Below are 15,691 nucleotides of genomic sequence, written 5' to 3'. Positions count from 1 at the left end.
ATACTAATACAGTGTTAAAGGCTCATCTTGTGCTCAGTTACAATTGTTAAACTGGGTAGTAAGCAATGATAGTGGGAGCTCAGGAAATTCCTTCTTGGTTTAAGGAAATGGGTGAGTTGGGTGGAAAATGCTTTGAATATGCTTGCTGATGGGTGCATGCCTGGGCTGTCTGTCCTGCAGGGTTAACGAAGCTTCTCCTCCCTTTGCTGCCAGGCAGGCACAGCGGAAAGGGGCTCCTGTGCATCCTTGTGACCGTGTTGGCTGCTGTCAGTGGGACTCTGACCGAGTTTTCATTTAGTTCTTTCACTGTCCACTCATTGAAAGCAGYGTGTATCCGCATCTGGAAGCACTCAGCACACACTGTTTTTCACCTCAGGGCTATATTCTTGTTTTTATTATTGCTCTTGAGAAGAACATAAGCAAATAATATTCCATCTCCTTTTGTGCAGAAAACTATTGCTTGGCTCTGTTAATTAAATAACAAAGAGGAACCATATCAAAGTCCACTTAAGCATCTGAGCCTTTTTTTCCACCTCTGTAGAAGAAAAGGTAGTTTAAACAATAGCAGAAGGAGAAATGGGGGTTTCTTTCAGAGCAAAGAACCATTATGCTTCATTGTATGCATTTAGTTGTAATCCAAGAAGTTAAACATATTCTGCAGTAGGAAGAAGATATTTCTTAGGTAGACTGGACAAAAAGCTTCTCAGCAGAAAAAAAATGGGGTTTAGATATCTACTCTCAGTTGAAGAGATATAAATRTTACTTACACTTTATTATTAGTGTTATTTAAACAAACAGGTCCATACTGTGAAATGTAGAAAAGGCTACCAAAACAAATGAATAATGTATCTTAAAAAACTTCCAATTAGAATAACAGGTTTGCATTTTGCAATGGCGAAAATATAGATCAGGTGTTAGTTTCCTTTACATCCTGGTACCCTTTCTTAYTTTTTTCCTCCCTTTTCTKRTGACAGAGGCAAATGTTCATACATGCACATGCATGTGTGCACACACAGTAATGTTTAACCATGACAATATTTGATCTGGTCAGAAGTGCTGGGAATGYTCACTGGTGACCTGCCCGGCCACACCAACTCCACACTGACTTTGTCCCTCTGTACTTTCTCTACAGCCATCAGAGCTGTACTGTTTATTGGTGGAGAGGAATTAATATTTTCTATGTATACAGACCATAGCTAACTGCTTGTTATAAAGAGAACTTCCAGTGGAAAATGATGAATTTTAAACTCTTGATCTGGAAATCAAAGTACTTTTTGTTATAGAGATATTTGGCCTCTCTAGCAATTGAATCTGRTATATTTAACTTAATTTTGCTACTTGTTATGATCAAAACCAGTAGTAAGAAATATGTTTTGCTTGTGATCAGCTGCTTCTCTTTGAATGCAGTATTTGGTGTCAATTTTAGCACTTTAGTGTTGTAAAGTTGTGTTTTACTCTGTCTTAGGGGAGACAAACGCCAAGTGTTTGGGTAAAGCTTCTGATAGCCAGTGTAGTACTCTATCAGCTCAGGTCTTTAAAAATAAAAGTGATGCTGAGTGATAGGAAAGGGCATGAAGATCTATTTGTGATACTTGGTGGCAGAAAAGAACATGAACATCTGTTTATAATTTTATTGAAGGACAAATAGTGCCCTATCATTGGCTTGATGCCAGCCTTGGTTTCTTTAAGTATTGATAACCCAGATGTCATGCTTAGGGGCCCAGATTTCTCAAATTAGTGTCAGCTCCTAGGGTTTGAGAATTAATAATTCCTTGGTTTCCACTGTATCCTTTTGGTCAGGGAGGTGTTTATAATACTCACCATTAATAATAGAAGAAATTAATATGTGTGATTAATATGAATATGCTATTTACCCTCACTCTCCTCCTTCCAGAGAGGAGAGTGGCTGGCTGTGACCTCCCTACCATCAAAGACTGGTGCTGCATTTCCTGCTTTTGAAATACAATTAGAGAGTGAAAACTAAGCAACCCATAGGAAGGGTTCTTTTGCATTTGCAGCAGTTCYTCTGCTGTAGTTGTCAATCCAGTCAGAATAATCATGAGATTAGGTAATAACTTCTACTCTRTTCTCCAGCTGGTTGTGATCTGTGCTATTTTCATTTTGCCTCTTAGACTGAGGGAGATTATTATTGTTGTTTTGTTTCAAATATAGGAAAGCATTTAAGAGGGTGCTTACAAACAAGCCCATTTTCAAATGTTTTTCTGACTTGGTATGTTTTCCTGTCTTGAAGTRTTAAACATTTCAGCCTAAGGCTGCAAACAGGACTGGCATTTTTGGATTCTGCTCTTTTTTCTTTTTCTCAAAGAAAGAGCACTGTGAAAATCATTGTTTATCCCAGTTGATGGAGTGTTATACTCATAAATCATGATTATTTTCAGCCTTTTGGTTGAGATTATTTTGTTTTCACAGCCAGAAGCAGTAAAATAATCAATCATGTAATAATGCCACGGATAATTATCATGTTGCTTGGTGTTCTTTGAGCTATTGCAGGTGTGTTCAGAGACTCTACTGGTTCTGTTTAAACTGTGTTTTTACAACTGAGGTGGTGAAGAGCTTTGGAATGTACCCACAATTGCTTCAATTTTTTTTTTCCCAAAGCATAATGTATTACCAACAAAGACGACTCATTATGAAATCCAGAATTACTTGTGGTTTTTTGCTGTGATTCAAAGCTTTCATATGCTCCTTGGTATGTTGTCTCTGACTGCTTAGCATACAATTGTACAGAAAAGCTATATTTTTGATAGCTAGTAGACTTAATTCCATTTCTGGTAAATTAAAAATTACATTGAAACACATTTGTGGCTTAGAAAGCCTYAGGTATTTTTTCACTGTAAATACCATGAAGTTAGTTCTTACTTATTAAACATTCAGAACAAGTTTATTAGAATAATTACAATTTAATTTGTTTCCATATAGTGCTTTATGTTTTGCTTTTCTTGACTAAGAGGAAAAGAAAAGGTTCTGGGTGACTGTGGAGTTTCTCTGTCACAGGTTTATCTGGAATTCTGTGATCAGTTGTAGTGATGCAAATCACCACAGTCATCCAAAAACTCTCTTCCAGCTTTTCCCTGTTTTAGTTTCTTGCTTCCATTCTGCCTGCTTTGTGCTGACTCAAACACTCATGCAGCTGTACTGGGAACCACATCAGGAAGCTAACCTTTTCCCCTCTCAGCCTCTGGGCAACTGAGGTACAAAAGATTAAGGGATATTTACTGCAGACATGAGATTCAGGTGCCCACATGCTTTTGAAAATCCTGGTAGACATCTGTCTCCATCTTTTGGCATCAAATTCTTTCCTAATCTGGCCTAGGGTGACTTGGCCAGGACTTTGCAGGAAGCCCTAAGAATTGAAAATAGGTTTTGGATATTCCTTCATCATGCAGGCTGTGTTGTGTTAAATGTTCTCTACTTTGCATTGTGAAATAAGAAAACCTGGACTTTATTGTAACTTTAGAGTGTTTTGGCTGTGAATTARTAGAATAATCTGTAATCCGAATCTTAACACCCTCAAAATTTAGGTGCACACTGAAAATGTTGATTTAAAAYGAGAATCTTCTTTTCCATGGGTCCTGTTTGTTTCCCTGTAGTGTTTTGACAGCTGTTAATCACAGGGTTCTTCTGTGATTGAAATCTGAACAAATCTTTATCTTTGGTTTGTCTCACTAGAGTTTCTGAACTCTCACTTTAAGCAGCAAATAGGAGCTGCASGAGGAAGAATCTAAGCTATGTAATAGCTAGGTTTCACGATGAGAGTTGTGCAATGAAAGGATAAAGATTGACAGTGCAATTGAAAATGCAGCTGTGTGGTTAATGTAAAATATGCTTTAGCAGTATGAGGTGTTGAAATAAATCAACGTATTCATTGAAGTCTGTGTTTGAATCTTGTTAATAATATTTTAAATGACTTATCTGATTTTGTTGTTCTCACACTGACTTCATCATGCTTGCTAAGGCGCCTGGCTGATGACTGAGAAGATAAACTGCATCTTCAGTGCACTTTTTTCAGTTTTGAGGGCTCACTACTGCTCTGTGTGAAAATCAAGAATCATTCCTTCTCTGTAGTTCTGTGCTGATGGCYAGCTTATCTTTTTTACTGTGTTTTAGAGTGTTTTGATGATAGGTTAATAAKGATTATTTTGTTAAAAGAAGTTGTTCTTGCAGGAAAATTGTGAAATATATGAAGTGTTCTTTTCATCKTGTACTTGACAACAATTTTTCTGAAACAGACTGCTAGTTTATCCTGGATCAATCTGTGAACAAACATTCACAGTAAAAGAGATTATTGCAATATGCAGATTCCTTCTTTACGCATTTAACTGACAYAACACAGAATTTTGAATCTCTTTTAACATGGGTTTGACAAATGTGCACAGTGAAAGTGATTTAACATTTATGGATTTTAAAAATTTTATTTAAAATTAATGATATCTTTTCCATCCAAATAATGGTATTCTTTTTATTGCTACAATTCATAAACCTTGTATCTGCCTTTATACTGTAGTGCAGTTCCCACATTTTGCAACAGAATGTTTTTCCTCGTACTTACTGAAATGAAAACATTTCAATATAGCTATTAGGTGAAACAGAAAAAAACTCCATACAGGGGAAAATCCATGCTAATGAAACAAGATGTTTGCTTTAACAAGGAATGCTTATGAATTGTGGGAATGTATTCTGTATAACTCAATCCTGGCTTTTTTAAAGGTTTCTTGTTTGTATTTTCTACCAGTTCTCTGAAGGTTCTGTGAGTTTTAGGCTGGTGTTTCTTTTACTTTAAATATAYTCATTTAATATTATTTTGATATTAGAGCAGGACTAGAAAAGCTTCCTCCCTCTCTAATGGTCTCGTGGTAAGAGCTTCTTATTACTATGAATTTAGCTGAAAGCAATTTTAAAGAATTTTGGATGGCCAAAGAATAAATTTAATTAGTGAACGTGCTAACCTATGAACAGTATGCTTTGCGAGCTGATAACAAGCTAAGAAGTGTCTGTTTTGCAGATTTCACAGTTGTCTCAGTAAAGCAACTGCAACAGAAAGTGAAGGTTATTCCCCCCACCTTTGGCTATTTTTATGTGAAGCTGCAGCAGTTAAGAAACGTGTGCCGTGAAGGTTCTAATCTGCCATCACTATGAAAGGGGTGCACTGATTTTATGCTACAAACTGCATCTTTTGTAGACTATTTACCACCCTTTACGGGTCTGCCAAGCCCACTCTGCAATTGGTTGCCAGGGGCTGCAGATGTTGGAAAAGAGAAATTTCAATGAAAGGCCCTGATTCAGCAACCCAAGCAGCCTGCCTCCCCCAGCCAAAGTAATCAGATTGGCAGCTGAATCAAAGGGTACAGTGGGCCCTTTGTTTGGGAGCTCCAGAGGCTAGTAATTGACAGAAGGTCAACAAAGTTTTATGAAGAAAAGAACAGAATATTAGAGGGTATTAGGCTGAAGAGAGAGAGTTTGGGAGTTTTATGTTATTGGAAGAAAGTTAGAACCTGAGTAAAGGGTTACAGCTGCAGGAAGCAAAGGTTGCATATTGATGTTTAAATCTGAAAATAGTTTCACCTACAGAACAGGATTATTGATGAGTGGAAGAAATGTCGGAACAAAAATCTGCAGTTTCCCTAATTGTAGATCTGTGTAATTTTTCGTGTTGAAGGATTTATTTGTAAGGTTTGGGATTTAAAGCACAATGGTAGAAGGATGGTTGTTTTCCTCACAGAATCACAGGACTAGGGAAGATCCTAAGAAGTGCTGTTTCTCCTGGGAGAAGAACCATCTATGAACTGTGCAGTATCATATGAAATAGATGGTTGCCAAAACTGCCACACTGGAAAATTTCATCCACTGAGACCTGTGTGTTTGAAGAATACTGGTTCTCAGTGCTGGCTAATCTTCTTCAGAACAAACAGGCGTGGCAGTCATTATGTTTTTGATTTCCTTCATCACRTTTTGTAGACTATGTTGTGTGACTACCACTATGGTGCTAGTTATCATATTTTAGTTTTACCTTCATCCGTCTTGAAATGGAATAGAGAAAATTGGAGAAAACAGTCTAGGGCYTTACTAGCTTTGAGTAGACGAGGAGGATTACTGCTGTTCATGTGCCCTGGTGTGAAATGTGCCTTGTTTGCAATAGCTTGTGATTGTTGACTTATGTTCGATTCTAATCCCTGTAAGCCAAGTCAGCATTGGATTCTATTTTAGTTATTACTCATCTCTCTGCTTTATCGTAAATGCTTAAAAATAACCTCTTTGTTCCATTATTTTTCCAGGAATTGAAGTTAAGCTGATAGCTCTATAATTCTCCGGCACTCCTTTTTTTTGCCCTTTTTAATAAATAATAGGAAATGTTTGTGCAKTTTCTCATCTTTTAAGATCTCATCTGTGCTCTGCAAATAATGAAAGACAGTTATTAACATTGCATAGTATTGCATCAGCCAGCCTTGACTGCTGTAAATCAATCAGGCCCACTGGTTGAAAATACCTGAGTCCTGTTTTTCACTTTCTGTGTGAGGTTGAGTCCTTGTTTTGACCCTGGTATCAATTATGGTAACTCCCTCTTTGTGACCAGATTTTTGATGAAGATTAATGCATTGTTTTGATGTCTGTGTATGGCAAAGARCATTTTGGAATCTGTTTATTGCAATTACCTCTCAAGCAATGAATGATCTGTGAACTCATAACCATTTCAGAGGAAAAAAAATCAGCTCTTTTATGRTGAGTGGTGCATCCCCTGTGAGTTGATGCTGTGATCAATAGGGCAACTTAGTTTTCAAAAGTGTRAAAGGGCTTTCCTGTCTCAATAACACTGGACATTTGCTTTGGTATTTTGTTGGTCGTTGATGCCTAAAACAGAGCAGTGGGGCTGCCTGTGTTGTACCTGGTCAGTAATAAAGTCTTCCTCATATTTTCAGGAGAAGGGAAATTAAAAATTATGTGATAATTATTTACACATAAGTGGAAAAAGGATTTTCTGTATCACCTGTTTCTTTGCTGCAGTTTGTGATAGCGAGTCAGAGGAACAGAATATGTTTTTTATATAAAAAAATACAGATTATTAGGCTCATTTTTAATATGGGTTTTCTTTTGGAGTGGGGTTTCCTGTAAGTTGAAATGGCTTGTTTTACTGCCTTGATAAGTCAAGCAATCATTTTTGTGTGTGAGAGCAGTTCAGAGTTACTATTTACAGCATCTGCATTTTACTGGACTGTATGTTCCCTGAAAAGAGAGGTATTCCTTAGTATCTGATATTCCTTAGTATCTGACATGTGGCACATACCTTGTCCCATCCTGGCCTGGGCGTTTAGACTGAGTTCTGGTTCTGTTAGAGTCTTGTCTGGTCATKCAATGTGCAAGGAGGACAGGGCACTCACCATCTCTTCTACCTTACACTCCCACTGCAAATATAAACTGAAGAAGTGTGTCTTGGGAAACAAGCTGTGATCCTGTTAATGTCTATGGAGAGAACACGTGCTAGTGAAATGTGAAAAGTGTGAGAATAACCACAYAGGTGCAGATGAGAGATCTGTGCTGTCTCTTGGTTCTGATGGCAGCAAAAGTGGAAATGCTAAAGTAAAAGTGTAAGAAGAGATCTAGGTACAGAGTACTACTCTGTATTGGATATTGACCCAACCTCCAACCGTTTTTAACTCAGGATTTCCATGCCCACATAAGATTTCTGTGAGATAAGTTAGGTCTCGATGAACTTGCCCAGTCTCACCTCTAGCTCATGTGAACTCTGCACCCAGTCTAACTACATCTCCTCTGAGAAAACTTTGCCTTTTTTTTATCTTTGTTTTGAAACTGATTGTTATTTTTCCTAAAACTGCCATTTTTAGCAAGAGATTGGTCCACCCACTCCACAGATTCTCATGACTCCACAGAACTTTACTGTCTCTGTACTCAGCTGTCTCCTTCTCAGTGACAAATCTTAGTAGTAGTACAAAACCTAACCTATAAGTAAATATTCTCACTGTACTTCTCTGAAACTCTTCCAGCTCTTCTGTACCCTTTTAATGTGAGAGAGCCTCAACAGCATGCAATGTTCAATGTTCTCAATGTATGAGAGCATACTTAGTGCCAGAGTGAGTTCRTAATATCATGTAAGGTTCAAATATTGAGCATTTGTTTTCTTACCAATTCTTAATAACAACCATACAGCGGATTGCTGTTGTTCTTCCAGCTTTGTGTTTTGCAAATCTACCTCTTTCCTTAGCATATGACAATGCTATATTTGTTATAGATTTAAAAAAAAAAGTTAATGATATCTTTGCAGCATCTAAAACCAGTTTAATAAACTTGAGTGCTTTTCCTACACTAGCCTTTTACTGATAAAAACTAGCTGTGAAAGTTGGACACCTCAAATTAGTTTGTGGATTTTTTTTTTCTCCTTCAGGCAATAGAGCAGTAGGTAGATATTCTTATAGAAAAAGATACCGAAAATAGGAAGAAAAAAATAAAAATGGGATACCCTTATGGAAATAATGTTTAAACAAAGTGAGAAAAGGGACATAAGGTAAAAATTGGGAGCAGACAGGAACAGAGTTGTGTAGGAGCCTTCAGACCAGAATAAGACTGCAGAGAGTTGGTGATGGGATGTGATCAGGGAGCATCTCTACAGAAAATGTGAAATTTGGAAAATTGGGAAATTGGGAAAAAAATAATGACAAGAATTATTAGCTGCAGAGGTAAACACAGTGGTTTCACTCCTTGCAGGAAAATAKACTGTGTTATTAATGTAAAGTCAGAAAGCACTGAAAATAATATTCAATATAACTACACAGCTTTTTCCCTCAAGTTCTTAACTTTAGAATTTTTAAATTCTCTTTAAGACAAGAGCATAAGATTTTATTTTGTTATAGTGATTTTCTGGTTGTCTTCATAGTGTTAAAAACTTAATTTTCCAAATTGATAGTAACTTTTTGGTGTGTTAAGTTGTGGTATAGAAACTTTAGAATTAAAGCTTGGAATTTGTCATAAATGTGGTTGRAGTGGAATTTTGCAGATTACAGAAAATATGCGTATTTCTTTCATAAAGGCAAGTTTAAGTCACAGATCTAATTTGTGTATAAAATTTGCAAAGTACACTAAGGATTTTAWTTTTGACTTTGCTTAGTTCTGGAGATTTTGATGGCAGGTGGCATCTATGGTTTGTAATTGTTTTCTGTAAGGAAAGAAGCCTACCAAGACAGAAGCATACCAAGTGTGAGAGTGAATCACATAAAACTGTCATCGAAACTTTTTCAAAATAGCAAATGCTTTGGTTTCTTTCCACGTTTGTTTTGAAAAACTTAAAAAAAAATTAAGAGAGATGGGTCTGGGAAGGAGAGTTGAGAGAGGAAAACAGTTCTGTGCTCGTTTATCTGAATTTCTAATTTCTTCTTCTGTTGTAATTCCCATGAGATTACTGAAGAAGTAGAAACAACTATTTTAAMGTTGAACATGTGGTATTAAACCAAAAGTACCACTCAGATCTCAGGCAGCCTGGAGTCCGGAGATCTGAGTGTTAACAATCCAGTGTCCTCAAGAATGGGTTTGTAATAATGTTCCATCCTCTGGATGCTGGTGGATTATGGTCACCAGAGTAAGATATGGACAGGTACTTGTGGACAAACAACTAGATGGTTTTCCAACCCTTGTTTTTGTTCTGGTTGTTTCATCTTGGATTTGTCTTCCTTGTGGCCAAGGAACTTCCTTGTGGCTCCTGCCCATTTTTAAACCTCTTGTGTGAGGCAGAGAAATTCAAGCAAGAGCACGGAACAGAGGTGAACTTTCCTTGTTGCCCTGGTAAGAAGGCACAACATGTGATCTATTTCTGATGCAATTTGACAAAATAGGCATGCATTCACCACTTCACACTGAATCAAGCAAGACAACAAAGCCTCTGTACAGTTTGACTTCTGTGAAGTCAGGCACTAAGTCTGTACCATGCCCGCAGAGGTATGARCACACACTCTGCAAGACTTGGCAATGGCCAGCTTGGCCACGCATCTCAGTTTCTCCTTCCAGTCYGCAGATCAATATGGTCTATGGTTTCCGATGGCCAGTGCTAGGAGCAGTGGAAGATGCAGGATCTCTGCCCAAGCCTCAGCTGTTCCAAATTGAAAGAGTGTGTTACTAAGGGAACAACCCCACCTTCATCATCACTCCAGTTGGGGTGTCTGGGGATGAACATACAAACCAAGTGGAAGCTGCACTACTGCCAGGAAAAGAACCTTAAGCAATGGGAAGTGAARGGAGAGATGAAGGAGTGACAAAAGAAATACTTTCAGACCCTTCCTGTTGTATAGAATGTCTACATTAGCTAAATCTGTCCTCAAATAATAGGTAAAAGCATAAAGAAAAGAAACAAAAAGAATGAGTGTCAATTATTTTCTTCTTTCATAATGTAGTGTAATACAGGGATGAGTTTACTTGTGTTTCTTCAGTGTGACTTGCAATCAGAGTACTATTGTAGGATTAACCTGAAGAAAAGGTAATGGTGACAAAAGGAAGAGGGAGAGCCTTTTCTCTAGCTTCATTTCGCCCAAAAAAATACCCTGGACGCCCCCGGTTTACAATAAACYCCAGATCTTTCACTTTAGACCTTGATGACCTTAAATTTATATATCTTGGTCATGTGCTGAGGATGTACAGAATTTGGATGATTAAATATAATTTAGAAAATATAAAAAAGTGGGGAGTGTCATTTTAGAAGTTGTTTTACTTACAGCTCGTCTATACCTGYATCTGAATTAGAAGTTCAGTTCTAGCTCCTTACCTAGTATTTTTGAAAGAGAGAGCAAACTAGGTGAGCTCCTATTTTACAATGGTTGGAGTTTTGCAAGACCTGTAAATGCAAATGAACTTCAAAGTACTGCTTGCAGTCTGCGAGCTTGTTCTGATATGTTAGACACAAAAAAGGAGGGCACACAAAAGGTGTTTGTCCATTTCCTCACACTTTGAAATCCTTGGATAACAGTTATTGCATTTTTATTCCTGAAGATATGTTTTAGGGATGAGGCTCAGAATAGGATAAGTAAGTCAGCAGCAGTGATGAGTCTGACCTCTGGAGATAAAATCTGAATTACCATAATGTARATTTAAAAGCAAATTTATGCCGTTTTGTAACTGAGACTGTCAAGACTATGTCAGGTACTGCTTATTTTGCTAACCCAGCTTTCCACCAGGAAATGCTTGCATTTTATTTTGGTAAGAACYGGAAATTAGTTTTTAATGCTGTCTATTTTGCCAAATATAACATAATCCACAAAGTAATTGTAGRAGAGTTATCTCATCCGCAGTGGATAAATCCTGACCGTGTTGATAYGGGTTTCCTGTGTGCTGTGTTTCCTGTGTGCTGCTCTGGAAGCAGGATAGGGACTGATTGAGTTTGCTGAACTCTCTGTTATAGTGATGTTTAACAGAAAGATTAACACCTAAACACCCCAATTCAACAAAATCATTTTTTCTTTGTAGGTGAAATGGAAATTCCAGATTCAAGTGACCCCTTAGGCCATGTGGATGGACTTGAGAGACCAATTCCAACACCTAAAGGTAAAATTACTTGTAATTTCTTTTTCTTTTCCCTGCTTAAGTATAAATACTCTTCAGAAAGGACCAGCTATTGTATGCTTTCTGAATTTGTCAATTAWTACAAGTCTGTAAGGAAGGCAACCTTGTGTGCCTTAACTCTTCTGATTCCAAGTAGAGATAACAAGGTTAAAGGTGTCTAGAAAAATGAATTTTTAGGCATTTTGAGTGCCCCCACATCAAAGGGTTCTTGATCCAGACATAGAGGGCYATATTCCCAGCATATTTGATTTCCTGCTTTGGTTTTTTAAACYGACTGTAGTGTCAGAATTTCTAGTAATTTGTTAGTTAACATATATTTTATGACACTTTACCACTTAACACTATAGATCCAAATGCTGTTCTTGGATTTCAAGATGCACGTATTTACTGCAAATTATGCTTCCAGTTGCAATTTGTTGCAACATTCTAAAGCAGAACATTTTCAGTATTCTATCTGAAGAACCATGTTTTCTCACTTGTGATTTTCCTTTCATGGATGGATTGTTGTAGTCAACTCTTATGCAAAGTGTCAAATAATCATGTCAGTCTCATTAGATGAGCATGTGTTGAAATCTGCAGAGCTCTGTGGTGTTGCCCAGGTATTCTTGTGGTTTCAGAGGAACATTAATTTTGAAGKCTCTTTGGAATATAGCCTCTCTTCTCATAGATTTCCCATGTCATTTAATCCTTTTTGTCATCTAATCCTCCTGAACACTAGCTAGATTTCTTCCCCTGACAAGGCATATTAGAAGGTTTTTTTTTACAGAACTTTCTTTTAAATGTTGAAAATAGGTCATTAAAAAAGGATGTGTTTCTGTTTGATGTGTGTAACCACATTGTTAGTGATTAGTCGGTGTGAGATTTAAGTCCCTYCTACTTGGGTAGAAGACCTGGTATACTCCATTTATCAACTCTTCGCCACTTGCTGAAATATTTTAGATATTTAAAATTTGCCRTATATTACAGGTATAAATTTCAGTAATAGTAATTTTTGTCAGTAGGACTCTATGCTACCAGGTGTTTTATTCCCACTCAAGTRCACACTACTTTTGATGAAAAAGGGCCATGTTTAACTGCATCTGATAGGCTTGTCTGCTTGGGAAGTTGGTCCCACTTGTCTCTTCTATTATGTCTGAGCTTTTAAGGCTATGGACATATAAGAATTTTTCTTTTTTTTTTTTTTAATGTGACAATGCTTGGTTAAATTCCTGCTGAGAAAGGAGTTCCAGTTATTTCCTTCTTTTGCAGAGCCACAGGCAATACCTGTCTGAGGAAGTAATTAATCACATCTCAAATATTTCTACATCACAAGAACTGTGTATTTCCTTCAAAAAGAAAAAGGAAAAAAAGAACCCCATGTTCTTAAACAATTCACTTAAACAATTCATGGTCCAGAATCAGTTGTTAGTTCCAGCCTGTCTGGTTTGGAAATGGCCCCTCTTTTTTTGTTTTAATGTGGGTACAACATCCTTCATACAAGCAAAAATAGTTGGCATGTTAGCCCATGAGTTTCTGTGTCATAGTAAGGTAACAGGTTTTGTTACAAAAAAACAYTGGACAGCTCTACTTCAAAGTTTGGGTATACTGGTAAGACCATTAGAAGCATCTCTTCAGCCCTTCCATCAAATCAACATCTTTAAAAATTTTTAAAAACATTTTCTTATTTTAGAATCTACCCAAAATAGTCATGGAGATAATGGGCTCTAATAATACCCAAAGTAAAAACCACTTTAGAAGTACCAGGCATATTAGTCATCCTCTTCTCTAGAATCTTCYATTGTCTTTGAGCAATGTTTCACTGAAAAGCACAGCAGAGCATTGAGAGTTTTCTGTAGAAGAGCTTAGGTCTGCTTTGGAATAAAAATAAAACATTCAAATACTGTTCCCCTCTCAAGCCCATCAGTMTTTGCAAAGATGATCATTTCCCCAAGCTTATTTTCAAGTAAGTCYTGCTTGATGTCTTTGTTTTCTGCACAAACACTCTATCATGCTCTCACTGGGTCCTAAAAACCCACTGATTTGAGAGGAGAGGACAATGTGCACATTGTGAAAGTATTTCAAGGTTATTTCTACTTCATTTCTTCATTGGCAGTTCTTCATTCCTGGTTCCTAAGGATATTTCAGGAGTATGTGGACTAAATCAACTTATTTTTCATGTTTCTGGCTGGATTTTTGTACGTTGAGATAAAAAAAATAGGATGAAGGATGAGCTGCAAATTGGATTAAATTAGACTGTAAAGGTATCAGTTCATCTGGAAATAWTATGGCAGTATATAACAGTGTAGTTTCATTAACTACTCGTGTATTTTGGGAGACCTGCCAACATACCTTCCATTTGCTAACCTGGCTCCAGTAAACTGTAAATGACTCATCTTCATGTTGTGATTAAATAAATCAAAGGGTGAAGAACTGGGGTGACTATTTTTTATTTATGAAAATGTTCTGTGCAAGAAATCATGAGTCTTAGGCTTTAATCTACCCTCCTTATTAGGATGGTGTTTCTCAGTGTGTTTGGAGTTTTGATTTACATGTGGCAGGAGTCACTTTCCTGTGCTTCCATCACCTGCCAAGGTGTTATGGTGTCATTCGTGTCCCCTAAAATCATATACTTACAGCAGTGTTGTTATACACAGCTCYAGAAAGACATTATTTGAATTTCAGCAGTCGTCGCATACATTTTCTCTTATTCTAGTCTTCAGCTCTTTTATAAGCCTAGAACACTCTGCAATTCTTTTATATTCTTTAGAGATTACCTGTCAACTTTGTGTATACTTCATGCTTAATACTGAGTTCACAACACAGTAAATTTTGGAAGTGTTGTCTTCCTCAGCATTCTTCTGTTGTCTTCCTCATACATCCTAAACTATGTATCCTAGGTGAAAAATTCTGTCTTATTATAGGAAAATATGACTTTGCTTCTAGTGGAAATACCCTTTTTTAATTATTCAAGGTATTTTCCCAAAAATCTTTTGTATTGGATAGAAGTTTATATAAATGTTAAAATGCCACTGCAAAAGGCTGACATTTGAAAAGAGTTGTGGTGAGAAACCTCATGCTCCTTTATTTATATCTAAAAAAAGGACTTATTTGAAGACAAAAATTAAAAAAGGTGGAAAGGCATTAAAAAAAGAAAAAGCAAGATGGCTTAGGGGAAAAAAAAGCCTACACTGTTTTTTGCACAAATCATAGTAAACATATTTTTATAGGAGTCTTGAACAATGGAAAGGTTTATTACATGATTCTGAAAATGGTCTAAATTACGTATGGTTATGAAGGGAAAAAAGTATTTGCTCTTTTTAAAAAACAGCTGATTTTAAATTTTGAGTATCTCAAGCCTAGAGTCTTGTAAGATGTGATGCCCTTATGGGCTTTTTTGACTGTTAAATAAAGTTTTTTAAACAAATATATATGTCTTATGGAGAAATAAGTATTCTGAAAAGTCATAAAACATWCATACAATTATTACTACTTGGTGTGAAAAGACTATTGCATCTTTGGTGTCTAGGAATTTATGACTCAGATATGCCTTTCTTTTTCTAAAAAACTGGATATTGAGTGTTTGTTTCCCTCGTGCAATGCAGAAAGAAAGGTGAATCAACTTGGATAGGAGCCRAAATGGATTATTATCTCAAAGCATCATTGTCTTAGGAATACAGAAAGACGTGAATCACAGTGTAGTCTCATAGATACTGTCACTTAGTCCATGCTTGAATGGGGAAGCCACTTAGACTCCCTTTGCTCTACTTTCTGCATTTGGAAAACAAGGGTGATGGTATCGTCCCATCTCATGAGACTGCAGTATTCATAAATGATTTAGAAGTCCTCAGATAAAAGGAGACACGTATTTTCCCTAAATACTATTAATGGTTACCATATTGAAGTCTGTTTTAAAATTATGGATGCATAATTATTTTTGAAATTACATAGGGAAAAAACAATAAAAGCAATAAAAAAATGAAGAGAAACTAAAACTTGAATTGAAAACAATTAATCCAGAATTTACTTGATCTGAAGTAACTAAGGAGGTTTAAAACGTTTTTTTTAGAATGAACTTCAAAATCACATCTAAGATCTTAAAATAACAAAAGCAGAACAATCATTTTATATTGTGTTTATG

General features: G+C 36.6%; 1 protein-coding gene across 1 annotated transcript in view; it reads left to right on the top strand.

Annotated features, from left to right (window-relative positions):
* ROR2 (receptor tyrosine kinase like orphan receptor 2) overlaps positions 1–15,691 on the top strand; it is a 140,026-nt gene that overhangs the window by 85,305 nt on the left and 39,030 nt on the right. The window contains 1 exon segment of the mRNA XM_057385064.1: positions 11,479–11,556. Coding sequence (XP_057241047.1) covers positions 11,479–11,556 — 78 coding nt within the window.

Source organism: Malurus melanocephalus, unplaced genomic scaffold (genome assembly GCF_030028575.1).
Source record: "Malurus melanocephalus ecotype Western Australia unplaced genomic scaffold, MMel_1.1 scaffold_15, whole genome shotgun sequence".
NCBI classification, from domain to species: domain Eukaryota; kingdom Metazoa; phylum Chordata; class Aves; order Passeriformes; family Maluridae; genus Malurus; species Malurus melanocephalus.
This window is presented reverse-complemented; position numbering and strand designations above follow the sequence as displayed.